This window comes from Oreochromis aureus, linkage group 15, assembly GCF_013358895.1.
Source record: "Oreochromis aureus strain Israel breed Guangdong linkage group 15, ZZ_aureus, whole genome shotgun sequence".
Classification (NCBI taxonomy): domain Eukaryota; kingdom Metazoa; phylum Chordata; class Actinopteri; order Cichliformes; family Cichlidae; genus Oreochromis; species Oreochromis aureus.
Window position 1 is genome coordinate 28529861 of NC_052956.1, and position 27139 is coordinate 28556999.

At 39.8% G+C, this 27139-nt stretch overlaps 1 protein-coding gene across 4 annotated transcripts in view; it reads left to right on the top strand.

Moving 5' to 3' along the window:
• Positions 1 to 27139, top strand: part of LOC116314635 (CD2-associated protein) — an 89762-nt gene that overhangs the window by 20229 nt on the left and 42394 nt on the right. For 2 of the 4 annotated variants that reach the window (XM_039598891.1, XM_039598889.1), the window contains exons 2-10: positions 3404 to 3561; positions 13696 to 13864; positions 15418 to 15518; positions 15791 to 15920; positions 17995 to 18173; positions 19724 to 19811; positions 22834 to 22928; positions 25209 to 25307; positions 26359 to 26430. In XM_039598891.1, the coding sequence (XP_039454825.1) occupies positions 3404 to 3561; positions 13696 to 13864; positions 15418 to 15518; positions 15791 to 15920; positions 17995 to 18173; positions 19724 to 19811; positions 22834 to 22928; positions 25209 to 25307; positions 26359 to 26430 (1091 nt within the window). The remainder of the gene's footprint in view (positions 1 to 3403; positions 3562 to 13695; positions 13865 to 15417; positions 15519 to 15790; positions 15921 to 17994; positions 18174 to 19723; positions 19812 to 22833; positions 22929 to 25208; positions 25308 to 26358; positions 26431 to 27139) is intronic. The other 2 variants (XM_039598892.1, XM_039598890.1) reach the window with 1 other exon arrangement.

Below are 27139 nucleotides of genomic sequence, written 5' to 3' on the forward strand. Positions count from 1 at the left end.
TTGAATTTTTTCAGAAATCTCTCAGTCAGAACATGCTATATCATGCTTGGGTAACTAGCGAAAATAGCGAGCTAACTTCCTGCTAACTTCTAACTCCGTTAAATGTAATGAATTCTGTTTTCATGGATGCCTGGATGTTAAACATCATAGTTACACCTGGTAAAGCAGCAATGCTGATCGTTTTATTAAAGATGAAAGAATTTAGACAGTTTTTAACTCTCAGTGATGTTCGTTTGACCTCAGTACCTTAAAGGACGGAGTTTAGGACCCAGATTAGTCCCAGATTTACAAGCACCTTAGTCCGACAAATACGGCAATAACGACATGTTCTACAAAAAAAATGTGCTTTGTTGTGTATCTGACAGACAAACACCAAACCAGTTAAGCTGCACCATTTTTACAAACCAATTCTGGTTCATCCATTTCACTCAACAATCTGCTTTCCCCATTCTCATTCTCCATTACCGCCGTGCTTTTTCGGCACTGCGCATGCGCGTTTTACCCATATTCTATCACGATATTTCATTTTCTTATCGTTGCCTAGCATTGTTCCGGTATTACCGTGAACGGTATAATATGGCCCAGCCCTACTGCAGTCTCATGAAATAAGTCTCATCAGCCTTTCTAGTGTCATTCTAGCAGTGTCAGCAGAGCAGGCCTAACAGGAAATAAACTTACTACTTCTAACTGGGGATAGTGAACATCAATCTACCAGTATGGTCCCTGCTGTTTTTAGTCAAATCAGTAGGAGGCTGATGTGAATCTGGCATTTGTCTGACTATTTTCCATGACAGTAAATGGACAACCAACTCATATCTGTTGGTGATCAGCCTTAAAATTTCCTGTTAAGGTTTCTGTGGTGCAATGTAAGTGTTTCCATCAGTGAGGCTGTCCAGCAGGCGTTTAAGAAGATCCCACCTACCTCGTTGCTCCTCCTCTTCTGCTCGGTGTTTGATGCTGAGGGGAAAGCTGCTGTGAGATCATTGGTCAGGGCCAGTTTCTTCTTGGGTCTGGGCCCAGGCTACCAGGGATTGTGATGTCAGAGGCAGAGTAGAGCTGCAGGCTTGTACATGTACCAACAACTGAGGCTGAGCCAAGTTTTATAACAGTTCCTCTTGCAGTGCTGAATGACTCTGCTCAGGTGTGCACCTGCGCTTGCACCTCGTTGGCTTTTTTTCTTTGTGTGTGCGTGTGTGTGTGTGTGAGCAGAAACTCGACTTATTCTGCATGTTTTTGTTTCTGCTTGGTGCGAACCCAGCCGTGTCAGCGGAGCCTTTCCGCTATGAGTCATGAGTTAAAAGGCCACCCTGTGTGGTGGAATACCTCACAACCTGTCAGTCCTCTTCAGACTGTTTACTGTCGGAAGCAGTTCAACCTGCTGTACTGGAATCAGTCAGGCAGCCTCTCGGTATCTGTTTTTTTTTGACCTCCTTTTACTTATTGTGCATTTTCGTGTCAGTTTGTTGCTAAATACTGCAATTGGAGGGACTAGTCATAGCATGTACGTAAAAGATAAAAGATGTCTGTAACCACTGTGATATCCATCATTGGTTTCTGCAATGAAACTTGGTATTTTAGTATTAGTGTTTTGGTTGCTGCCATGTTGATATTTTGGGGCCAGAGGTGACTGTATCTTGACAAGCGTTAAATTATAGTCTAATGGTGACAAGCTATGTCCAAAACTAATACAAAAATATTGCATACAAACTGTAGAAGTGCTATAAATAGACCCACATATCTGTTATTAAGGGCAGTGTAACCTCCTGTACAGTCTGTGCTGCACAGCAAGCCATAGTGTCTGCCATCAAGAGGTCTACTTCAGAGGCTGAAACTAACGGCAGCGTCAGAGTGGCCACACGTCTACCTTTAAACCTTACTGTACACTCATATTTTAATAGAACTTCATTAAAATTCAGTTGCTAGCCCTGAATTTTTGCCCCCTGGTTGGGTCACTGGTTGTGGTTTTTGTGGACCTGCGTCACTGACGATGTCCTCCTGTGTTCTGATGGACTTGGAGTGGTTCTTCAGCTTGTAGCAGATATCCAGAGGACTAATATCTCCATCTAACTACTTTCATCACCATCTTTAGCAGATGATTGTGAAGTTGGAGTTAATCAATGAGATGGGAAACTGAGCTAATTATTTTACTCAGATATTAAATGTTATATAGCCAATAAAATATTTGCAGAGGAGAAACATTAACTGTAACGGTTATGTATGACGTTTTGAACTAATTAGACTGTATATAAAAGATGGGCAAATCTGCATTCTTTCTGTGTGGCCAGAAAGGAGGAGATCCCCCTGGTTATATAAAGAAACCTGGTTACATACGAGTGATGGCCTTTGGCTGACTTATAAATGGCATTCCTGGGTAAATGTTTCTGATGAGTTCATGGGCTCAGTTGCTAGTTTCTGTTCTTAGTGGAAACATTGTTGTGTTATTTAGTAAAACACAATCCTGTGAGAGTCAATAAGGGGGATGAAGCATTGTATGCTATAATGGACATACAGGTTACCAACCTATGAGTGTAAAGTATGTCAGATCCACCCCTTGAGTGTTGCATCTGCTCAGCTCAAGGCTTCACAACAAGACCTAACTAACCAAAGGGTGCCAATGATTGTCTTTTTTTTTTCATCTACCACAACTAGAATCTACATCTGTGAAAAACTCTGTTAGCTTAGTTGTGCACAGATGTTGGAAGCTCAGTTATCAGCACCATATTTTCCATATTTTTGTTCCATATTATAAAAAGTAATTGCTTTGTAAGGCAAGTTGTTAAAGGTCTTGGTTTTGACTATGAAAGAGCACTCTTTTCACTGTAGTCAGTATAGTCAAACATGTATTCATGTGTCAGCATGAGTGTTTTTTTTTTTTTTTTTCTTTTTCTTTTCAGTAATTACGCTGCACTATGCAGTAGAAGTCTGTACAGTCTGTGGCTATTGTTTTTTTTCTTCTATTTTGTGGTGCGTGGAGCATATTTCATATATTTTAGTTTGTTCTCAGACTAAACTTTTTAATGTATTGTATTTTTCTGTTGAAAAATCTTGCTTATCCTGCAATTGTAGATGTAGATAGAAACATTGAAGTTGCATAAATTATTTAGTTTGCCAGTTAAACTGATTGTTGGTAGGACGAGACATTCATATAATCACATTCTTTCTGAATTATTATGGAAGCCCATTTGTGCCAGTGTGGGTGTTTGTTTTTTTTGTTTTCCCAAATGATGTAAAAATCATGAACTTTGGACCCTTTTTTTCCCTTTTCAAATGAGAACATTTAGCTAATAATTGCGACTTTTACCATTTTATTTAAACTAAATTTGGACTTCATCTTGTCTCATCCATTTTTTTCCCTCCTGCCTTTCCCCCCTCTTTATCATTTCATCATCCTTGTCTGGAATAGAGGTTGTGGTGGAGTATGATTATGACGCGCTCCATGATGACGAGCTGACCCTGCGACCTGGTGACATCATCAAAAACGTGCGCTACATAGAGGAGGATGGTTGGATGGAGGGGGACCTCAATGGGAAAAGGGGCCTCTTTCCCGACAACTTTGTCAAGGTGAGAGATGGATTAGTGTTCATCTGTCAACTGGCTTATATCCAATTGCAGCTTGTTTGTTGGAGTAGAGCTAACTATGTTGTCTATCATACCGTTAGTTATAATCCTATTGAAACTGGGAGCATTATCAGAGTATAGCAGTCTGCTACACAGATGAATTTCTGTGCTTTATATTTAATATTATATCTAAACATTTTAGAATAGAAAGGATAGAACTAAAGATCAGAAAGTATTTACAGAATTCCTTTTGCGAAGTTAGATTTGTGTTTTGGAAAAGCAGAAACTTTTTATTTTTAAACTTTTTATTGGAATGAAGGTTTAAAGGGGTAACTTGACCTGGTATCATTTTGATGGATTATTTTAGAGACATGAGGTGTCTTGTATTTAAAAGCACATCTGTCCTCTACCTTATGTGTCTGGCCTTAGCCTCTAAGGAACAGATACGACTGAGCTGAAAGCATTGCTATTGACACCGCAATACTAATTTAATAATTTGTAACCCTTACAAAGGTTCCTTTTTAGATGAAAAGTCAAAAGTAAGACTGAGAAGTACTTCAGTCTGTCACCAAACAGTCTGATATAGAAACAAATGCAGAGGAGCAGTATCAGGATTAGGGTGTTGACTTTTTTTTCTTTTTCTGGAGTGAAACTGATTATTAAACTGTCGTCTGCAGAGCTGTGCAGGCTATGATGACCTTTCTTTGAAAGATAATTTTGTGCCGCTTTAACAGTGAAATGTAGGAACTGCCATTTGCAAAGTCATTCTTAAAGCGTAAACACCACTTCAGATCTAAAGCACACACTGATAACACAGTAGAACCTGTATATAAAAGATGCAATGTAACCAGTTTGTCAGCCTCAACCATTTTCCAAACCGTTTCTGTAACACAACATTACTCATGTCTGCTAATTAGTGGTGTTTATCGGATAGTTGTAATACTGCAATATAAAATAGTATGTAGCCATAATATTTCTAAGATATTGCCATTAATAGAAAGTACCAATGGGTCGAACACAGTTAAGTTGTCCAGTTAACGGCTAACTGTTATCTGGGCCTGCACTAGCAATCCTGTCACTCTAAACGGCTCTGCCCTTGCCTTTAATTTTGATCCTGTCAAAATGCTTAATCTTAAGGTAAATAATAAATTAAAAAATGTACTCATACAACTGCTAATGGGGCCAGGGACTCCCCCTGGAGGCTAAAACTTGGCTATAAAGATGCTTCTTAATGCAGTAAAACTGGACATTTTAATATAGAAATAAAGCAAAAGTGCTATATAGCTAGCTTAAACAAATTGCCACATAATAATCTTACATTTTCTTTGACTTGGGTTTTCACAGTGTAGTGTCTGGAAAGTTCCACTAGTGTTTATTTATTACATTAATGTCGCACCATAATAGTAAAGCTCACTGAGTATTTCTCCAGTGGTCAGGTAAATCATTCCCAGAGTTTGAATGAGCGAATGAGTTTACAGCCGCCAATTTGGCAGCAGTAAACAAGTGCTTCATAGTGCATTTGATAGCACAGCAACTTTCTGGCATTTTGGCTAAGATAAACTCAGAGGCGTTCAAAGGATGGCTGGAGAGCCACGAGTATTGTTTTCTGCCCACCTACTACAGATTGTGATAACTTCCTTTTTGAGCCAATTTTTGGCACACTTTACATTGTTGAATCAAATTAGGGTGCTCAGCCTGGATACAGTCGGTTTCCAATAGAGAATTTCTTATTGTGGCTTGTCATTATGAATGAGCTTGGACTGTGAATGATGAAAATGGCCTCTGATTTAGCGAGTGCTAAAATTGGTTGCTTAATGCTAGTGGTCAACCTTTTTGCTGTTGGATTTGGGTGATGTTGCTACTAATAGTAACAGCTGTGGATTAGCTGTCATGCAGCTCTGTGGTTTTAATGTAGCTCACTCACTTTTTATTACTTATTCGTGCTGTCTGCATCTGACTGCTTCTCCTTCTGCACAGCTAATGCACTGAAAATGAGTCCCTGAACTGCTGCTCTCTTCTCTCCTCTCCCCACCATCACACAATCCTATGTAGTGATAGGTAATCTGCTAATCAGCCTGGTCTAGTCACAGTGCTCAGATATTTAATCCTCTAAGGAGCCTGCTGGCTGTTGAACTTTGCTCCTTATGACATAACAGTGGTATGACTTATTGTATTTCTTCTTCCTCCTCCCTTTAATTGGAGTCATACTTGTGTGATCGGAGGGACGTGAAACTGAGGCATGGTAAGGAAGCTGGCTAAATGAAAGACTCTCACGATGATGGGAATGCTTTAAGGAATTTTGTAATTGATCATTTTTGCGTATGGGTAGTGGAGGGTTTGGAGGTTTCTCTCTCCCAGTCATTCACTTTCTCCTGGTTTTGCTGGTTTAAATGTTTCAGGCTCTGAAAGTGTTTGTGTTTTTGTAAATGGAATACAACTGTATGGTCTCAGACTTTTAGATTACACTGTACTAGCTGGCTGATAGCTGTCTGTTGGCAGCTTCTCGCAATAGGAACTGTTTTGAAACTCATTGTCTTCATTGGGTAGGACTTACTGACAGCAAGTTATGGTCATAAGTGTCTGCAACATTTACTGATGGCAATGGCTTCATTTTGGATAAATGCGTTAAGACTGTCTGATAATGAGCTGAAAGTCATTTAAATTCAGCTCATAGATTGAAAACACTGTTTTCCTGACACAAAAACGATTACTTATAACAAATGGACTCATTGATTCCTTTTTTTTTCTTTTTAAAATGTTAACATAATCTATGAATTTCACAATCAGGAAATCTGCAGTGTAAGCTCTGTTTGTGTGGGTAAGGTAGGAGCTTTCTTAGGAGTATAGTCCAAAAGGAAAAGATTGACAAAAATATATATAAACAAAAAAGGGCTTCCTGATACTGGACACAACTTTTCTAGTTAAAATCAATCTTTGCATTCTTTTTGTTTTTAAGTCAATTGTATAAGGAAATGTAAAATATTTGTTGACAGTCTACAGCTGAGAATTAAAGTTCAAAACTCTGTACACTCATCACAGGCATGAATGCCATAGAAATTTGGGGGTTTTAATGATTTCTTTGACCTTTTTTCCCCCCCTCAGGCTGGATTAATTGTACAGTATACATGTTTAATGATTTTAAAACCCAAGAAGTGGGTTCACAGCTTACAATTTATTTATTGCAGAGGGTCAAATATATACTTACATCCCAGTAATATTTGGTTTAATGTCCCTTTGCAAGTTGCAACTTGATCAGATGCCATCAACAAGCTTTTGACATAATGCTGGCTGGATATTTAACTACTCATTTTGGGAAAAATTAATGCAGTTCATTTAAATTGGTTGGTTTGGTGGTAGTGGTGCAATGGATCACGGTTGATCCGTAATCCGAACCGATCCCACTCCATGGTTTGGCACGCATGTGATCTGAAGATTCGAAAAAGAAGGAAAAAAAGTATGTGTATGGTGCGCGTGGTCAGTCTGTCAAGTGATAGTTATGGTCAGCGCTAGCGAGTGGAGGCGCAGAGGAGTTTGCGGCATTCAAGCAGCCCTTTGCTCCCCAATCCGACCGGGCTAAAGCTATTACAAAAGCTACTGGGATGTTTAGCTGCAGACGGGAGGCCGTATTCCCTTGTGCAAAACAAGGGGTTTAAACTATGATGAATGTGCTTGAGCCACGCTATGATATCCCGTTGCGCGTCCACTTAAGTGACAAGATCGTACCCAGGCATGTATGAGCAGGAAAAGTTATGGCTGAACTGTCCCAGGCATCTTCTGTTGCCCAACTACAAATGGGTGGACCTCCAGGTCAACGGAAAGCTACGTGACCGTGACCGCTCATTATATCACGGCGGAGTGGTAGATACAAAGCCCTGTACTGCCCTATATTGCACCTTAATTTGTTTTTATATAATTGCGTGGAATGAGTCTTGAGTTGAATGTATTTAATAGGCAAAAAATACTTAAATAAGTTAATAAGTAAATGTTCAAATTTTGTCTTTTTTTTTTCTTTTTTTGCTGATCCGAAAATTGATCCGATCCGTGACTTAAAACCGTGATCCGATCCGAACCGTGAGATTTTTGATCCGTTGCACCACTATTTGGTGGCATAGAAATATTCAATAGGGTTGAGGTTGGGGCTTTTGGACAGCCATTTCAAAGGCTTATTGGGCATTTTCTAATAACTGCAGACTCAAGATTATTCGTTCAAACAACTGGACATAAGTAAAAGTTTGTTTGGGTCTTCTTGTAGACTTTTGGAAAACTGTCACCCTCAGATGAGAGGAAATTGGTTCGCATATTCAGCAAGCTTTTCATAGCCATGGACTGAGGGTTGCCGTCCAGGAAGGAAGCCTCTACTCCAAAATCAACACCTTTAACCTTGATTGAAATTTGCAATTTCCCACATAGACAGACAAATGCCTTCTCGAGAAATGTTTTATGGTCAGACAAGACAAAGATCGAGCTATTTGGCAACAATGATAAGAGAGTTTCAGACCTAAGAACACTGTACCTACTGTCAAGTATGGAGGTGGTAGGATTATGCTCTCGGGCTGTTTTGCTTTGCACGGAGTGGATGGAATAATGAAGGACTACCTTCCAATTTTTCAACTTTGTTTGAAATTAACAGAGGGGTGGTTGAAACTTGAACATAACTGGGACATTCCAACACAACAATGATTCCAAACACATATCGAAACTGGTTTCTAGAATCATCTTCCCAAAGCCCCGACCTCAACCTTTTTGAAAATTTGTGTCCTATACTTACAAATTGGGTCCAGGCCTCCAATTTAAATGAGTGCAGCCAAGGAGAGTGCTCAGATATCCAGCCTGAATTGTGTCAGAAACTTGATGCTTAGCAAAAGCCTTTGGTCAAACTAAATATTTGTGTGGATGTATGCATATTACTGAAACTATGTATAATGTTGAATGGACTGTACTTTTATAGCACTTTTCTACTCTCTACTCGCTTTCTGCTACATGCCTCATTCACACATTTATACAAGCACTTCCTTTTACGCCTAGATGCATCCATGAATTGACTCATGCACTCACACAATGATTGATGGGGACAACTTAGGGTTTAGTATTTTGACCAAGGATACTTGGCCATGCAAGACTACGGGAGCCGGAGATCAAACCATCTTCCGATTTGATTGTCTACCTCTCTACCTCCTGAGCCACAGCCACCCCATAATTGTGACCCTTTGTGGATTAGAGAAAATCCTAAATAAATTCAAACTTGTGCACTCAGTGCAGCATCTGTAAGAGTTGTTGAGTAGACCAAAGTGCACAGAGACGGCTGCCTGGATGGCTGATTTTGCTGGAGGGAGACGTTTGTTCATACAGTGAATGTAAAAACCCCCCCTCAAATTAATACTGTGGCTGTGTGAGGTCACATGTTTTAAGTTCTCAGCAGAGGTCAGATGTGAGGTGTTGTTGAAGCAGCGTGCATGTTGCGTGTTCATTTCTTCCATTTGTCATATCTCAGCTTGCTGAAGCAGAACTTTTTAAAAAAAATATATTTTGACACAGACACACAGCTGGGCTTCCTCTTCAGCAGAATAGTAAAGTTGAGTGTCTGTGCACCAGGAAGCATGTGGTGAACTGCTCACTCTTTAATCAGCACAGCTTTAAAGTCCTGTGGGGTGGCGGTCTCCAGATCAGTCCCACCAAGGACAGTCCAAACTCCTCCGAACAGTTAAGTTGCTTTCATTTATGTTAAATGTGGGAAGTTGGTGCACTGAAGTTTTGAGGAACTTTAAAAGTGTGATCACACCTAAGCTTCTGTTGAGGGGTTTTTCTGTGAAACACTCAATGGTTCAAATGTAAGCACCAAGAGAGAAGAAGAAAAACGGAATTGTTTTCATCAACTGCAGCACAGAGTCAAATTTTGCAATCATTTAGTCCTCTGTTTGTATTTGCTGCACAATCAACAGGCCTGACATACTTCATGCATAGACTTGATTATATAGAGAAGCTGTGACTGGTGCCATGCTTTTTAATGTTGTAAAGTTTTAAGTTTACTAAGTGTTTGGGAATTGAGCTGCTTTTGGATCCGCTGCCTCCTCTCTGCGTTTCTATGCTGGCTTCAGTTTTAAGGCCCAGATGCTGTCATTTGAAATAATGCCACATGTACACACACTAAGAGGTGGATCAGAGATTCAGTATGCTTTAGTAAAACAAAAGTCTTTGTTGGTGCATCTGTTGTTGGTGCAGTAGCAGTTGTTTGGTGGTGACCGTTAAAACGGTCTGTTTCTCACAAACATGTCATGATGTTAGTAGTCAGACTTGTTAGCAGTTTACACCTCAGTACTTCTTGTGATAAATGGTACAATACATTGAAACCTCTAAGCAATGTTACTCAGCATCCTGGCTAGTGTCCCTTCATCTGTGCACTCGTAACAGTATTTAGTGAAGGTGTGACGTGGACTTTGTGCTATTGTCAGGGAGTTTCCCAGGCAGGCAGAATGTGGCAGCTGTTTTACAGCCCGACTGTGTGGCTTGGTTGGGATCATTAGCAATAGCTACGTTCAGCTGCAAGTAGTACAGTCTTACTCTGCAGGCTGATGCTGGTTTCCATAGTTATGGTTTCACGTTGAATCTTTTTAGATTACAACGTTTCAGTTCCCCTTATGTTGTGTGAAACTGACACACACTGGTTTTTTTTTTTTGGTTTTTTTTCTTATTTCCACCTAATGGAACCTAATGTCCCTTTCGGTGACATTGGAACTGTCTCAGACGCCTTCATCCTGCGTGGCTTACATCCACGGGTTCTGTATGTTGAGAGTTTTTCAGAACACATTCAGAAGTTGTTTAAATGGCCAAACTCTGTTTTGTTTTTTGTCTTTTGTTTGTTTTGTTTTTGCTTTTTTTCCCCCGCTGCAGTAAGAAGGGGAAGAAAAGAAATGAGGAGATTTCCCCTGAGTTCAGATTTTAAACTTCTATATTAGTAAATGTTGCAATGTGGGGGAAAAAAATAAAAAATACAATTTAAAAAAACAAAACAAAACAATCTTGGCCTTGAGAGCAAGAGTACATTTTCATTTGATTGAAAGTGACATGCAAACCAGTATGTTGATAAAACTGTGTGTGTGTGTGTGTGTGTGTGTGTGTGTGTGTGTGTGTGTGTGTGTAAAGCGCTTTGGGGTCCTTAGGGACTAGTAAAGCGCAATACAAATACAGGCCATTTACCATTTACCTCTCAGCCATAAAAAGCTGAGGGAGCATTGTTGGCACCCCACCAGGCAGGGAGCAAGGACACCTAAGTTTGTGAAAACAATAACTTGAAAACGAGGCATAGGGTAGGAGCTTCAGATTGATTCCATATGTGTATCTACTAAAAACCTTGGACCAGTTGGAATCTCAGTTCAAGGTCAGGGGTCAAGTTTTCTGAAAATCTTGTGAAAGCGATAACTTCACTTCAAGGAAATCGCCTAGGATTTTCAGATTGGTACCTTAATATCACGATATGTTTTAAAAACAATTTGATTGTCACAACAAGTTGTGGGTTACTTTTGGCGCTCTGCCCGACTCTGCTCGAATCAGCCGGTTGTTGTTTATGGCTTTCCAAACTCAAGTCTGGAAGTTGTCTACTAGAAGGCACTATACAAACTGTACAACACAGTCACAACATCGTTGAAGGGTGAATGATTTTCATCTATTGGCCGTTTTAAATGCAGATACTGAGGTGATATGTAGCACATACAGCAAATGGCTAATATAGCCATATATTGGACATGTCAGGCTGTAATTTGGATGCCCAGATGTACTGCATTGACTTGATTGTTAGCCAGGAAATTCATTATATGTAGTTTTGGACCACCTCCAAGACAACAGGAGAGTTGTCACAGAAGGTAGTAGTCTAAAAAAACAAAAAACAAAAAACGGAATGTGTTGTGAAATATACAATAAAAATGTCCATCCATCAATGCATTCGCTTCCGCTTGTCCTTTTCAGGGTCGCAGGGGGTGCTGGAGCCTATCCCAGCTGTCATAGGGCGAGAGGCGGTGTACACCCTGGACAGGTCGCCAGTCTGTCGCAGGGCTAACACACAGAGATGGACAACCATTCGTGCTCACATTCACTCCCACATTCACACCTATGGGCAATTTGGATTAATCAATTAACCTATCCTCACAAACTGCATGTCTTTGGATGGTGGGAGGAAGCTGGAGTACCCGGAGGGAACCCACCCAAACATGGGGACAAAAATGTCCCAGATAAAAATTGCCTGATTGTTTGCTATTTATTTACTGTTTGGACTCTAGTAGGGTAGCTTTGTTTGATTCACAGTGCCAAATGAGGATTATTTGCATGCGAGGGATGCACGGCGCCAAAACGTTAGTCCGGTTAGCTCGTTAATGCATTAGCACCGTGCAGCCCTCGCATGGGCCGGTCCGCATTAACTCACTAACGGGGATTTGCCGCGCTGATGCGGTTATGGCCTTAACGTCGTATCAACGAGATTAATGCTGACAGCACTAATAGTGATATAAGAAGCTGTTTAGTTCCCTTCCTTCATATTTTTTTTCTGATTGGCTGCCCCTTGTAAAGTTGTTAACTGATTTGAATAGAACATGGGTGGCACATCTGTGAGGAGATCATATTAGCAATACCTGCTCACACTAATATTGTACGCTTCCCATAGCAGGAAAAAAAACTGTGCGAAACTCTGTGTTTGGCCTGCGGTCTTGGCTCACAGAATTTACTTGTTCATATGCTGACCTCATTATTTGAAACTTTGGCCATCTACAACAACAACGTTTACCAACGTAACAACATTTATTTAACAGGAAATGAAGAAAAGCTCAAGAAGTTCCCTTTAATAAACAGTGGATTGTTGTAAAATTCATAAGCAGACACCTACAAAATGGCTTCAGTTTGTTGATCTCTAAGTAGTGGAGTACTAGATTATTGCTTAAACTTGGTGTGAAGAAATGCTGCCCACTTACTACCAGCTGCTTGTTGTGTGGTTGTTACTCATTTATGTATGTATGTTAGAGCTGGGCGGTATAAGATTTTTTCATATCACGTTATGTTTTTTTTCATTTCAGGCGATAACAATATATATCACGATATAAGCCAAATAACTATATTTGTAAGATTTAAATGTGCCGTTGCTCACAAGTAAAATGTGAAATAATCAGCAGCTTGTTTTGATTTAAATATTTATTTCCCATAATAAGTTCAACAGGGCAGATGTACTTAAGGAACATGAGACTTCAGTTTCAGATAAATAAAGGCAAATATTGCAAACTACACAAAAGGTAGCCGCTAAAGCGTTTAAGTTTCAAAATAGAACAAACAAAACAGACTACTAAATTGTCAATTCCACTTAGAAACAAAATATTAATTCTAAAAATAAATCTTAGTTTGTTTTACAGGAGAACAGACAAAATTGGCTAACTTTTGTCAATATCAAATAAACTGATAGCTAAAAGGAAATTCTCAATCTCTCCTTGTTGTATAGCTTAGCTTTTCAAACAATTTTAAAATAAAGATGCTAACAGAACATTCTTTAAATCCTAGGTGCACATCCAAGGTGCAACTATATATATACATCTATATAAAACTTTAGTCTGACAAAAGCCTTTGTGGGAACATGCTTTCGGCACAATTTACAGTGCGCGCTACTCTGTTTTTTGTCAGACTTCAAATAGCCGAAATACCTCCACACTACGGAACTTCTCTGGCCCTTCCTTTCGACAATCTCTCCGGCATTGGAACCGTCATCTGTGTTCTCTTCGGTAACCTGGTCACCCAAGCTGTCGGTTGATTTTTCTCTAGCCGGTACACTCATTTCCTCCATTACCCGGCCGGCACGGCAGCTGGCTGATTCCCAAACAAATACACATGTGCGGCTTGGCACTTGTGCTGTACATAACAAGTCACGTGACGTGACGCTGCGGCTGTGATTGGTTCGGCTCTGCAATACTTAATTTGGATTGGCTGTTCTTTTTTTTATTTAATTTTTTTATTTATTTTTTTTAAGAGAGGAAGAGAGAGAGATGAGGTCTATCGCAATAGTTTTATTTTTCTATTGAGAAAAAGTTATTTCGCAATACATATCGTTATCGTTCTATCGCCCAGCTCTAATGTATGTATGTATGTATGTGTTTGTATATGTATTCATAGGAACTGAAAAAGGACCCTAAAGAAGGGAGTCAAACAGCAGATGAGCCAAAGGAAGAGCAGCCTCAGAAGAGAGAGAAGGTGGGGAACGTGGCCGGCCTGGTCCAGAGAATAAGCACTCTTGGCATCCCGACCGGTGCCTTCCAGCCACCAGTGCCCGCAGCTTCAAAGAGTAAGGAGCCCGAGTTTGGTGTTTGCATGTTTGGAGGGAATGAGACTTTAAAGTGCTTGGTGTCCAGGATGAGTGCAACGTGGACTTCTGGTAAAACTTGTTCATGTAGCATCTGGCAGTTTAAGAGAAGTTGACGCTTCCTTTCATTATTTCAGCTGGACGTTCCACATCTTCACCGTGTCTCGTTTCGCTCAAAGGTCTTTAACTGAATACAGATCTTTGTCTTCTGCATGTATGTATCTATTCTTCTGAGTGGAGAGCTCAATGTGTCCATGTTACAGGCAGGTAAAGGCAGCTTCAGAGCATTAAGAAGAGACTGCGTCGATGCATCCACCTGTTTAGGTCATTGTTTCAAAAAGGCCCTAAGACACTGATATTGAAAACCTTGAAGTGGTTTAAGTAAAGCTGAAAGGCTTGTGCCAACTGACCCATCAGACTGATTATTCGTTTCAAGGTTTCATTTAGATTTAGATTACCAACATGCTGAAATCAATCTGAGTGGGTCGGTGCTGGTGAGACGTCACAGGTTCGTCTGTGACACGTCTCTTTAGAAAAGGGGGCTTGAATGACCACTTACCGGTATGGCCTTATTGTATTAAATGTGACGTTCATTTTGTAATCATGATCCTATTTATCATAAAAAGCATAGGACAGACCTACCTTCTGATTGAGTTGACTAGCTGAGTGTGCCATGTCCTTTGGCTTCTCAGTGCGATCCTCCCCTTGTCATGCCTGGAGAAAATGTAGAAGGCTCCAGCTTTAAAAAAAGAAAAATTGAAACCCAGTGTGTGAGGTCACAGTCGCTACATTGTCTTTGATATACAGTCTTTGGACTGTATAGTTTTGATACTTTTTGTGATGCCAAGAACACAAAACGTTTCGTTTGGAGCTTGACTGATTTCTTTATCCATGGGTGGTTGTTATTGGCCAATATTGGCTGTTCGCTGAGCTGCATTTACAACATATAAATGAAGTCACAAACACAGAAGACAGTTAATCAAGAGCGTAAACAAGTAAATCAAAGCAGAACAAACAAATACAACCGTTATGAGGAAAGTCTCATATAAAATATTGGCCAATGTATTGGACTATTTGAATCAATGATTACTTGGCATTGTAAAAGACGTAAATGTGTAATCATAAACGGTTATTATGACTCTAAAATGTTGCATACTGCCAGTAAGTGGGTTAAACCATTCACTTATTCAATAAAGGCTAATGCTATTAGCAGCACTTCTATTAGAAGTGATATTTTCTAGGAAAAAAATAAGAATTTTAAGATTGATTAAAAACATTTCACTGAATGACCTATGTGAATATCCATATACTTTGAATATTCTGCACAGCTCTGCTTGTTCAATAGGGCGGGGCTACTTCATGCTGTATGATCACCTTGTAGAAGAGTTCCTTATGGGCGAGCTTTTCATTGACGGCCATCCCACTGGCTGGGTCCACACCTCTGTTGCTTTCCCACACTGCTTACTTTTACTTTGCAGACACACAGGTTTACAAACAGTGAACGCAGGTCTGCTTTTTTTTTTTCTTCTCCTCAGAGCCTAAGAAGAGACAGTGCAAGGTGCTATTTGAGTATCAACCGCAGAACGAAGACGAGCTGGAGCTGAAAGTTGGAGACATCGTAGAGATCACTGAAGAGGTACTGTGAAAAACCAGGCCCTATTGAAAACACTTTCTAGTCTAACTGCTTCCTTGTGTATAGGTGTAGTGTTACATGCATGTTATGGTTTTGCAGTGCAGACAGGTTTTGGCAAGTGAGAGATGTGAGTGGCTGTGCTGTGGGAAAAGTTTTTCACTTTTCCTTTTGGTTTGGACCTTTCTTTTTGCCCTCACCGTATCAGAATGTTCTGACTGAACCTCTCAATCTCTCTACACAATCAGGTCTGATTGCTTTATTTGACATGTGCACAGGTAGAAGAGGGCTGGTGGAGCGGCACCTTGAATGGTAAATCGGGCCTGTTTCCCTCCAACTTTGTCAAAGAGCTGGAGCCCATGGGAGACGTCGGAGAGTCCAATGACACCAGCAGAGCTGATGACACTGGTAAAAATAAAAAAAAGGGTGCAGCTGAGTTTAAAAACATTAGGCGTGCTGGTATTTTATGTTTGGTTAGGCAAGTTGGGCAATAGGACATGAAAGAAAGCTGGAAAGGTGGGTTTTTGCAGAGTTGAGCAAAGCTGTGTTGAGTTAGTTTGAGAGTGTTTTGTCTTGAATTTACTAACTTTGTGTAATTTGTCTTTAGTCAGTGTGCTAATCATTTAATAAACCATAAATACCACTTATACAATAGTGTTTATGGTACAAATACCTCAGAGCTCTGGTGGTAAGAGTGTGATATGATTTTAACTACAATAAAATGATCAGAGAAAGTTGGAAGCAACAGGAGATCACTCGATTTTCGCTGTTTTGTACACCGCTACACAGCAAAACACTGCAATTTAGCAACAGTGAGGTGAACCGAAGTGTAATGAATGAAGGGGACGTAAAGAAACAAACCAAACAGCTGGCCATCAGCAAACATTGATCAGACAGAGTGAACACTACTGGTTATTTTCTGAATCTAGAGCATGTTAGTTGAGCTGTGTTGTTTCTGTATTTAAAGGTCATTACTTCATTGTTAGTAGAATTAAGTACAGTTAATGAAGCCGTTCAGCTTAGAATGCAGTCCAGCTGAAACAAGCCTCAACAAGCCAGTAGGCTAAGTTGTTTAGTCTACAGCTGTATGTTTTTAAGCCTTCTGCCTTCTTCTTCTATGACTGAGAGATACAGCAACTCTTTAAAAAAAAGTCATTTTAGGATCCACAGATTGTTAGCAGTCAGTAGTAAACAAGTATTTCATATGAGAGCATGTTAGAGGAAAGTTCTATCTGTGTGTGTGTGTGTGTGTGTGTGTGTGTGTACTGTAGGACAATGACAGCAGACTCGACACGTTAGTTATGAACTGATAAATGCCAGATATGTTGTGTAGCTAAACCACAGCTAGCTGGGTGACTACCTTTTATGTTGATTGTCACTGTGAAATGTAAATCTTTGCTTTACTGACAGAGCTGCTTAGCTCAACTATCAACACCATTTCATATTGTACAGAATTTAATAACATGGATCACGTTAGCTGCTGCAGTAATTTGGCAAGCTGGTAAACTAGCATTTCCACCGAGATATGACTTTGCTAGTGATAATGTTAGCAATGAAGCCGAACAAATGACTATCCAGCTAACTATGACTGATCTACACTGCATGCAATTGTTAGATTTGTGACCAGAGAACAGAGAAGAGGTCAGGACCAGTTGTAATCTGAACACTTCCTAAATGAATCAGATGGTCAGCTGAGACTGATTTTAATCTTCCCTGGCTTTGGATTAGACCACTGACTGATATTTTTGTTTTTATGGTACCGCTTGTCATAGGTGCTTAATTCACCATGAATGTTGAATGAAAACAGCATTTCCTTGACTTTGTAACTAAGAATTTCACTTCAAAAGTATTATTATTGTGATGGTCAAGCAGAAGCCCTACTATGATTTGAGATGAAATACCCTGTTTAAGAAGTAAATCACAGTTGCAGCAGACTGGCAGCTGAAAACAGACTCTTCTGGTGTCTTATAAACAGGGGTGCACATAAGTGGTCTGCAGGTGCGTATTCGCTGTGAAAATAAAAGACGCGCACCAGATAAGAAGTTGCAACGTGCGTTTGCATACATATAAAAGGCACAGTTTTTGTCCGCTAGATTGGGATTTTCACGGCATATTCTGCACCACATCTCTGTGCGTTCATCATTTGTTTGAAGCCAACTCACCTCGTGCAACCACTTTTCCGAGAATACGCACTTCTTTTGCGGTTTGGACTCCTTTTGCCCTTTCTTTGGAGGTGGAGGAAAACCAAAGTAATTGCTTAAAGGAGCTTGCTTCTTCGACATCTTTAGGAGTTCTAAACAAATGTCTGTCCTCCTCCAGAAAATCTTATGTACGCAAACGCGCGTTGCAACTTCTTATCTGGTGCGCGTCTTTTATTTTGACAGTGAATGCGCACCTGCGGACCACTTATGTGCACCCCTGCTTATAAAGTACTACAGTAATAGTAAAATGAACCCGTTAACTCAAGCTCTGTCTCAATCAGATGGAAATGGAGCAGAAAGCATTGGCACACCCACCTCACCATTGCCCACTCCGGGGAACGGAGGCATTGCCCAGCCCAAGAAGATCAAAGGAGTCGGCTTCGGAGATATTTTCAAAGATGCTTCGTACAAAAAACGGCACTCAGTGCAAACCCCTGACAAAGAGGAGAAGAATGATAATGTAAGTGCGATTTACACCACAGTAATGGCAGAAATCATACAAAGGCTGCTCACCATAAATCAAACTGCCACACATTTCTGCTTTTTCTCCTGCAGTTATAGAAATCGTGAAATCCCCAAATTGATTGGGGATTTCCTTGTATCAAGCATCACAGAATCAGTGTTTAATTAATACCATGCATTACTGAGGGCAGTGTGTCATAATATTATTGTGACATGACAGCATCCAAGTGGTTTAGTTTCGCATCCTTATGTTATTTGATTTCGTTCTGGTAACCATATCGTAACAACATTGAATCCTTATATTACTGTGATAATATCACATCTTGATATTGTGACAGTATTGTACTATAATAGTATCATGTCCTATTATGATAGAATATTGTGACAACATGATACTATCCTAAAAGTATCACATTGTAAAAAATATCGTATCATATCTTGACAACATCAGACCATGATAGAATTATATTAGGACAGTATTATTACATGATCTTAGTGTGTTGTATGTTACTGTTGGTTGACACCCCATGTGTGACTCAAGTCATATCTGTAATGATTATTTCTATGTTAGCCTGTCAGCTCTTCTGTTCAGTCTAACACTCATGAAGCCTAATATGTTACTGTGGACACTGAAGGACCATACCTACATTAATGTTTATTTTAATGAACACACTCGTTGCTATCATCACAGTAAAGCCAAGCCAGAACTTTCACCTTCACCTGACACTGTTTTAAGCCACAGCTTGTGTTAAGTATAATTTTCTCAAATGTGGAAAGAGTAAATCTCAGCCGGCTCCTGATAAACAAGTTGATGCATAAGCTCAGTGAGTAATTAGTATAGCGTTTATTGTTTTTCTGAAACTGTGCCTCTTCTCTCTCTCTTCTTCACAACAGCTTTCACACTCTTTCTTTATCACTAGCTCAGCTTCCCTCACTCTCCTCCACTCCTTACATACCACATTTCACATGTTCTCCCACAGTCTTCTTCACAGCTTCAGCAGCTTCAGGTATCTTCATGTGACCTTCATCATCCCTCATACACTGCTGTCTGACTTTGACTTATTGCACCTTTTAGGGGACACCCCCCGCCTCCCCCACCCACTTAAAAAAAAACAAAAAAAACCCAAAACCTTAAAAACTGAATAGGTGGGATTCATACCTATTCCTTTTAGCGCCTCATTGTTGCCGGCTTTCAAACATTTCTCAGGATTCTTTATCTTCATGCTCTGTTTTTCTTGCCTGTGACTGAAGCACTTGTCATCAAATTACATCACAGGGCAGGGAAGAATGGGTTCCAGCTTTCTGTGTTTCACACTTTCTTCTTTCCTGCTACGTCCTATGATCCGTAACTACTAACCTCATAAGTAACAACACAGTCCATCCGATGTCATTTAAAAAAAAAAAAAAAAAGAAAAAAAAAAAAGAAGCTGTTTGGATTATTCCACTCATTTCAGTTCAGACACACTGTCCAACAGACAACACGCCTCCAAACACTGTCCACTCATGTCTGATAAATCATTCCCATCTGTATGGTTTGCTTCATTTTAGCCAATCCCATCAATACCCCTTGCTGCAAAGCCCGCTCCTCCCAACACGACAGATTCACAGAAAGTGGATGGAGACAGCAAATCCAAAGGTAACACATTACATACTTCAGGTGCATTAGTGTAGTTTCTGTCACCAGTCTATAGATCTGTATGAGAGTGATGTTCGTCTTTTTGTTTATCTTGTTGTGAGATTTATTGATTTTAAATACTGAAATCCTTGGTTCAAAACTGTCCACAGAGTGGAATTGCAAGCCTTAAAATGTACTGTAAAATCTGAAGTATGATCTACATGCGTCCCTTTACTGCTAAGGAGTATGGGTTATGGAGGAGTATGGAGCAGCACTGACCAATGAGCTGCCACCATGCAAAAAGAGTCACCTGTGCGTGTTTATATTAATGAACCTAAATGAAGCATTAGTGCATTACTGGTGATGTTGTTAAAGCGTTCAGTATATCTGTGAGCTGCTGGTATATTGGTGGATCTGATTGGAACTATTTGTCACATGCAGTAACCCTCTGTAGATTTGTTCGGAAAGTTAACGAGCAGCAAACCTGCAGCAAATCTGGTAGCGCTGAGTTTGTTTCTCGGTGGCAGTGGGTTCTCAACTTTCTACGAAAAGGAATCTAAGTGTACATGCTCATTAAGCCTAGAGTAAACCTGGCCACGCGCAGTACCTGATAGATGTATTAGTCTGCCCCCCAGTCACCTGTGCATGTTTATATTTGTTTGGGCCACAGCTGTCCCACATTAATAGTATTGGTAAGAAATCCCTTTTATTCTTCTGTCATGGTCAATCCACCAGTATGCACAGGTGCTTTCATCTGAATATTTTTCTATGCTAAAGTATAATAAGTATAATTATTATTCATGAATTTACAGAGTAAATAGTGAAGCACATGATTATTTTTTGATTCAGATGCCAAATTAGTTATTTTCTTGCATTCTTGGACAGAAAGTATAGCCTTAGTGTTTGAATATTCTTTTTGATTAAATGTACTTAAGCTTTAAGTACTAGACACAGAAGGATCAGATCGGTTGTCGGTTCATATACCAATAAGACAATGACCCAAGCATGCTTCAAAGCTGTGCAGAGACCCAGGAATCTGTAGTGCTGGAGCTGATGGCCAGCCAGGTCAAAGTCCGGACTTGAATCCTATTAAACAGATTTGGGATTTAGTGGATTCAAAGATAATCAGACAGCTAGCCTGTGGGAACTAATAAAAGAAACTGTCAAAGTGCATAAAAACAATGCCAGAATACCAGATGTTATCAAGGCCAGAGGAAGTTGTATGAAAATATTTTTATGGTCACACTGTGTGAAGGAGGACTCTTTATTTGTTTCAATGTGTTAATTGCCCAAAAATGTCAAAATAGTGTTTATAGTTTTAAACACGTTTTTGGCATTTTTCTAAAATATTTGTGTCTAATAAACATGTTAAATGGTAAATAGTCATGTTGTTTTATAGCGCTCAAAGCACTTTCTATAATATTCATAAGCACTTTTTCTACATGTCAGTGCTTTCTGTCCAACGTTCACACATTTACACTTGGTAGTACTCGGCTTTGTCATACACTGCTTTGTAAGTAACAGTTATTGCTAGTAGCTGCTTGGTCGTTCAGCGTTCTAGTCACTTAGCAATCCTACCAGGTATTCCCCCTGTCATTCAAGTACAAATTACAGAGTTTCATTGAAGTTTTGTGCTCTCTGCTGTTTTTCTTTTTGTTTTGTTTTTTCCTGTTGTGAATGATCCTTTATAGGCTTAAAAGGTGAGCAGGACAGTGACCCTAAATATCTAAGTAAGAGCACTGAATGACATCACTGACAACCTTCACCGGTCAAGGCGATTCAGTTGGAGCCCAAACCCTGTAGAGATCCTCTGGATTGACCTCAGTAGCTGTTTACACTTGATATCCCGAGAATGTGACTGAGCTGAAACAGTTCTCACAAGAATGGGCTAAACTTCCTTTTCGAGGTTTCTGCTTGCCTGATCTGTAGCTGCTGGGAATTTGTTTGTGCTACTGGAAATGTTTGACAGCTCATTAAAGCCGAGCATTCTTTTACAGTCGGCACTGGGAATTTTTAACGGGTGTGTCCAATAAAAGCAGGTATGATTAGAATCCCATTGTTGAAGAAGTAAAGGTAAAAAGAGACTTGCACAAAACCTGAGAGGAAAAAGGTGATGAATCTCAAATTCAGCTGTTTGTCTTGGCCAGGTCATTCATATACAGCAGTTAGACAGGTGCTGGCTTGAGGTCATGGATAGAAGAGGCGGAAATTAGCCTTTTCTGAATTGTGGCTAGGCTCTGCTTTCCTGACGGGCGGCGATCTTGGTCTTTCAGGAGGGGCTTGGAGTGGAGCTCCTACTCCTCCACGTCAAAAAAGAGTTAGCTGGGATGGGATGGGATGGGATGGGATGGGATGGACGCCTCCAGGCCGAGGTGTTATCCTACAGGGAGGAGGTCCTAGGACAAACTAGAGAGGTTGTATCTCTCAGCTGGCCTGTTAATGTCTGAAAGTTGGAGGAAGCAGGTGGAGAAAGGGAGGTCACTGCTCATCTTGCTGCCCCTGCAGACCTGCCCCAGATATTGTCATAGATCAATTGATGATTGATTGATGAATGATTAAAAGTCGATTGCCTTTTGGGTGAAGGGTTAGCATATTTGTTGGTCTGGATAAGTGTAAATGAGATTATTGAAGGTTTTTATGTGCTCCTTTTTTACCTTTACGTATTCAACATGATGTTTGCTTAGCACCACAATTTGAATAAAATATGAATAAAAAAAATGATAGCAATTGTTTGCTACTAGCTGATGCATGTTGCTTTTGTTTATATGTTTATATTTTTTTGTTTTATATGTAACTCACTTGGAGATGAGTGAGAAATTGATATAGAACACTGGGGAGACTACCCGTGCTTCTCACATCACAGTATCTGGCTGAGCAACATGAAAACATACCCGAGGTTGCTCTTGAAATATAGATACTGTTTAATATTTTTCATCTTTTAGCAAAGAAAGAAACGTGGTGACAAGGTGAATAAAGTAGTGTACTGGTGATTTTTCTTTGTGTCTTCAATCTATAATAGAAGCCAATTTTTTGGTTTCCACAGCTAAAGAGTACTGTAAGGTGGCGTACGCTTACAAAGCCACGAATGAGGACGAGCTCACCCTGAACGAAGGCGATGTTGTCCACGTGCTGAGCAAGGTAAGCTTCCAGGTGACTCATGCTGTAAACTTGTGTAATGAAATACCTTTTCGTCTGTGTCACAACCCAACATGTGAAGCAGAAGAACAGGTAAAGAACAAGGGAACTTGAGCAAAAAGGAAATGTGCAATTCTGTTACATGGTGTGCACCAACTCCTCTCACATGATGAAGGAGTTGAGCAGCTAAACGTGTATCATCTGATATCATAATGTCATAATGTTGCCTAGCAGCCATGTGGCAACAGGCTAAAATAGCTTGTGCTTAGCACACATATAACACTGTATAAAAGCATTATATCACTGTAATTTAGCAATAATAACATTTCATTTCTGCTTGTTGTATGATGATACCGTTATGTTGCCTGGCAAAAAACCAACTGTTCTTTGCTTTTGTTTTCAACACCTCATACAAGTTATCGTTTCACATCAACAATATAAAATCATTATGCTGCCTGAAATCACCCATTTTTACCATTTACGCAACTACAACATGAACATTGTACTGTTTTCATTTTGCAGCCAACAGTACAAACAATACTGTAGCATGGGCATGTACCAAACCAGTTACACTCTTATAACCTATCTCTCAGAACTGGATGTAATTATTTATGTGTGTTTTTGGGGAGTTCATAGCAGCTCTATAGCTGCATTGCAAGAGAGAAAAGTGGAAGCAACACGTTTCAGATTCAGTGCACAGACTGGGTGCTGCTGTTAGCTGGATAGTACAGATGCTCTGAGATCTCCAATAGATTTTTCACAATCATGCTTATTTAAAGGAAATGGATGTAGCAATTCATTTCATTTTATGAAGACAAGATGATCTAGATTTAAAAAAAAAAAAAAAAAGAAGAAACAAAACAAAAAAACCCAGCTCAAACTAAGATAAGATAAGATAGATAAGATAACTCTTTGTCATTGCACAGTCATACATAGTACAATGGTACAATGAAATTGGAAAACTGTCCTACGTCGGCACTACATGTAACACGACACGATACGACACATCACAACGCAACACAAACAACACAACACAGTATAATAACTTAGTAATAACTCAGGTGATGTTTGGATTTAAAATGACAATAAGAGACTTTGTTAAGCGAGATCTATCTACATTAAATAAAACACATAATGCTGTTCATGAGTACCCCGTTAGGTCTTTTACCACTCCACTCCTGATTGGCCAGTGTCTCAGTTTCTGTTAAACAAACTGAACATTAGCGTTTAGTATTTTGTGTTCCCAGACTCTTTTTTTCCAGGGTCCTTTTGGATAAATAAATTAATAAGAATAAATAAATAAATAAATTGAATCCTTTTGCTTGTCTTTAGTTTTATGTGCATAAATTACGAAAAAGAGCTCAAACACACAAAGTAGAGGCTGTGCCTGGGCATAAGTCAGATTCTATAAGATGATGTCAGTATCTTATCAGCAGCAAGCAGTACTTTGAGTGTTGGCAGTGAGAGAAGAAATGAATAGGTTTTATGTTGTGATCATAAGAAGGAACACAGTGAAATGTGGGATGTAAAAAAAGGAAATCCGTAGTTGAGGCTTTGTTGTGGCTTTAGACAGTTACTGTGTTCCTGTCCAGAGGTAAGGTACCTTATTATTTTAGCCCTTCCAGACAGACAGCAGAGGTCCAGTACTCACTCTGCTCACTGCACATCGTTTACAGTATGTGAGAGTTTGTTTAGCCACCAGGTGGCCTAACTCAACTCTGCACCTCCTTTTACATGTATCACACCATTATGAGTGTCCCTGAAAATTCCTGAAGTTGGACATGTAGTTATTTTTTCACAGCCTCTTCAGTCACCTGAGGTAACTGTTCTAACTGAGCAGAGTGATCCACACTCCACATGCTAATTAGCAGCAGGAGAGCAGTGACACCTAACCACAACTTCTCCACCTTCACTGCCTTTTGTAATTCTTGGGAAGCTGCCGCCATCTAGTGGTGAAACAAGAAAAGTACATTCAAATGAAAACAAGTGTTGACATATTTGTAGAGGGAGTTAAGGTTTTTGTTTGTTTGTTTTTTTTAAAGCTGGTCTTTTTGTTTTTCCCTGTCCTGTTTTACATATTTTCTTTGACTCCTTGATTGCCAAGACTTCTGATAGCGTAGGGTCAGGGTTCAGGCTATGTAGTTTTCAAAGTAATAAAAAACTTTTTTTTTCTTTTTCAAAAAGGAAATTGCATTAGTTTTAAATAAAAACAACAGACTTATTGGACATACGTGTGATGTCATGCCAGCCTCCACTCATCGTTTTCTGTTGCCTCTGTCACAGGACACAGGAGAACCGGGCTGGTGGCGAGGCGAAGTCGGAGGCAAAGAAGGCGTCTTCCCTGACAACTTCGTCGTCATGATTTCTGACACAGAGAAAGAGGTGGGATTGGAAAAAGAACAGAATTAACTCATTATGGCCTACAGTCAACGTTCCCAGTCATTCGTTACTAGATCATCTGTTATAGGTTCTTTAAGTTAACCGAGGGACTTGTGAGACTCAGGAGGGTGTGGTGGGTGGTGTTCATGGTGCAAAATATGAGAGTAAACAAGATACAAGGATATGTTCTTTGTATTTGCAGTGATCCTAAATTTAGAAACATCCAGAGTGATCCTTAGAGGCTACTTCATTCTCTTCAGGCTGGAGCAGTTAACACTTAGCCATCCCTTAGTAATGCTGCTATCGGCTTAGACTGCTGGGGGACTTCCCATGATGCACTCAGTCCTTTTGCTGTACTTCCCCATGTGTTTATATACTATAAAATCGTGTTAGCTTTCTGCTTTCTTCTATAGTTTGCTGTTTGTAGTCTGTGTGTTCTTGTGTCTTTCCATTCCCCTCATCCATTAACCAGTCACAGTGGATATACTGTGCTTATAAATTAAAACCAAACGTCAATAAATTAATTCAGTTTTTTAACCTGAACTCAATTTGATTTGGACCAATGAAAAAGAAATTATGCAGTACTATGTTTTAGTTCTGGTTTGTTTTGTGTTCACACAGACCAATCAGGAGGAGTAAATATGATGTCATTCAAACTCTCATCTCTTCATCAGCTTATCAGGGCACTCTTAGGAAAATCACATTCTGGTGACTGACAGCACATTAATGCTGCGCATGAGAATGAGCCCCACAGGGATGTAGCTCTGTGGTGTTTACTCAATCCCAGCTTTGACTGTGTCTTACATCTACCAATTAGTTTTATGGAGCTCGAAGTTGGATTAAATTTCCCACGTCCCAAATGCAGCAAGTAACTGTTGGTGATTGTTCAAATGCTTTTTACAGTACAAAGGAGCCTTTTGAGATCAGTGGATCAGTTTTTAAACAGTCCTTGTTGTGTAAAATAGTGTGAAAGTCTGACTGATTGATGACTCCTACTGTACTAAAGCTCTTTAAAGTTTCATCAGAGAAAGCTGTTGGAGTGACTTTCTAGCAGATTTCTGTTCTTGTTCAGGCTCCCACATCAAGAGGGTCCATCAAATCATCACCAAAGCCAGAGGCAGAAGAGGTAAGCATCCAGAGTACCCCGAACTATTCACAAACACTTCTTTTTATCCTCAGCTGCCTGTATGTAAAAAATGGGTGCAGCTATCATGGTTCCTGTGATGGAAAACAGGATTATGTTCCTCCTTTTCTCTTAACCTTCCTCTCACCATCCCAAACAGTCACAGCAGGTGGCTACTACTGTTTCTGCTGGAGGTCTCTTCTTGTTGAAAGGGTGGTCTTCCTCCCCACTAGGGCTGCTCGATTATGGCAAAAATGATAATCACGATTATTTTCACTGAAATTGAGATCTCGATTATTTGACGATATTTATTTAACAATAACAATGTATTGAATAATGGCTTTAAAGATTGTCAAAAAATAATATAAAATAGTGTGCAAATACTGATTACAGTGCAAATGTTTGCAATATAAAAAAATAAATGAAAATGTAAACATCTATGTTTAGTGAACTTCAAAATACTGCACAATATTTGATCCACGCCTGACTCCATGAACCCATAATGTTTCCACCAATGTTCCCTCTAATTTTTCATGTGTCTGAGCGAACACACAAACTCCCTGAGCGATCCCTTGGACCACTGTGAGAGACATCAGACGTGTGCACTGTGGTCACGCCAGCATCTAATACATCCAAGTTACATGGTTTATTAAAATAATCAAATTACAGCATTTACATTTATGTTAGACTACTTTTAATTAACTGCTTTAGC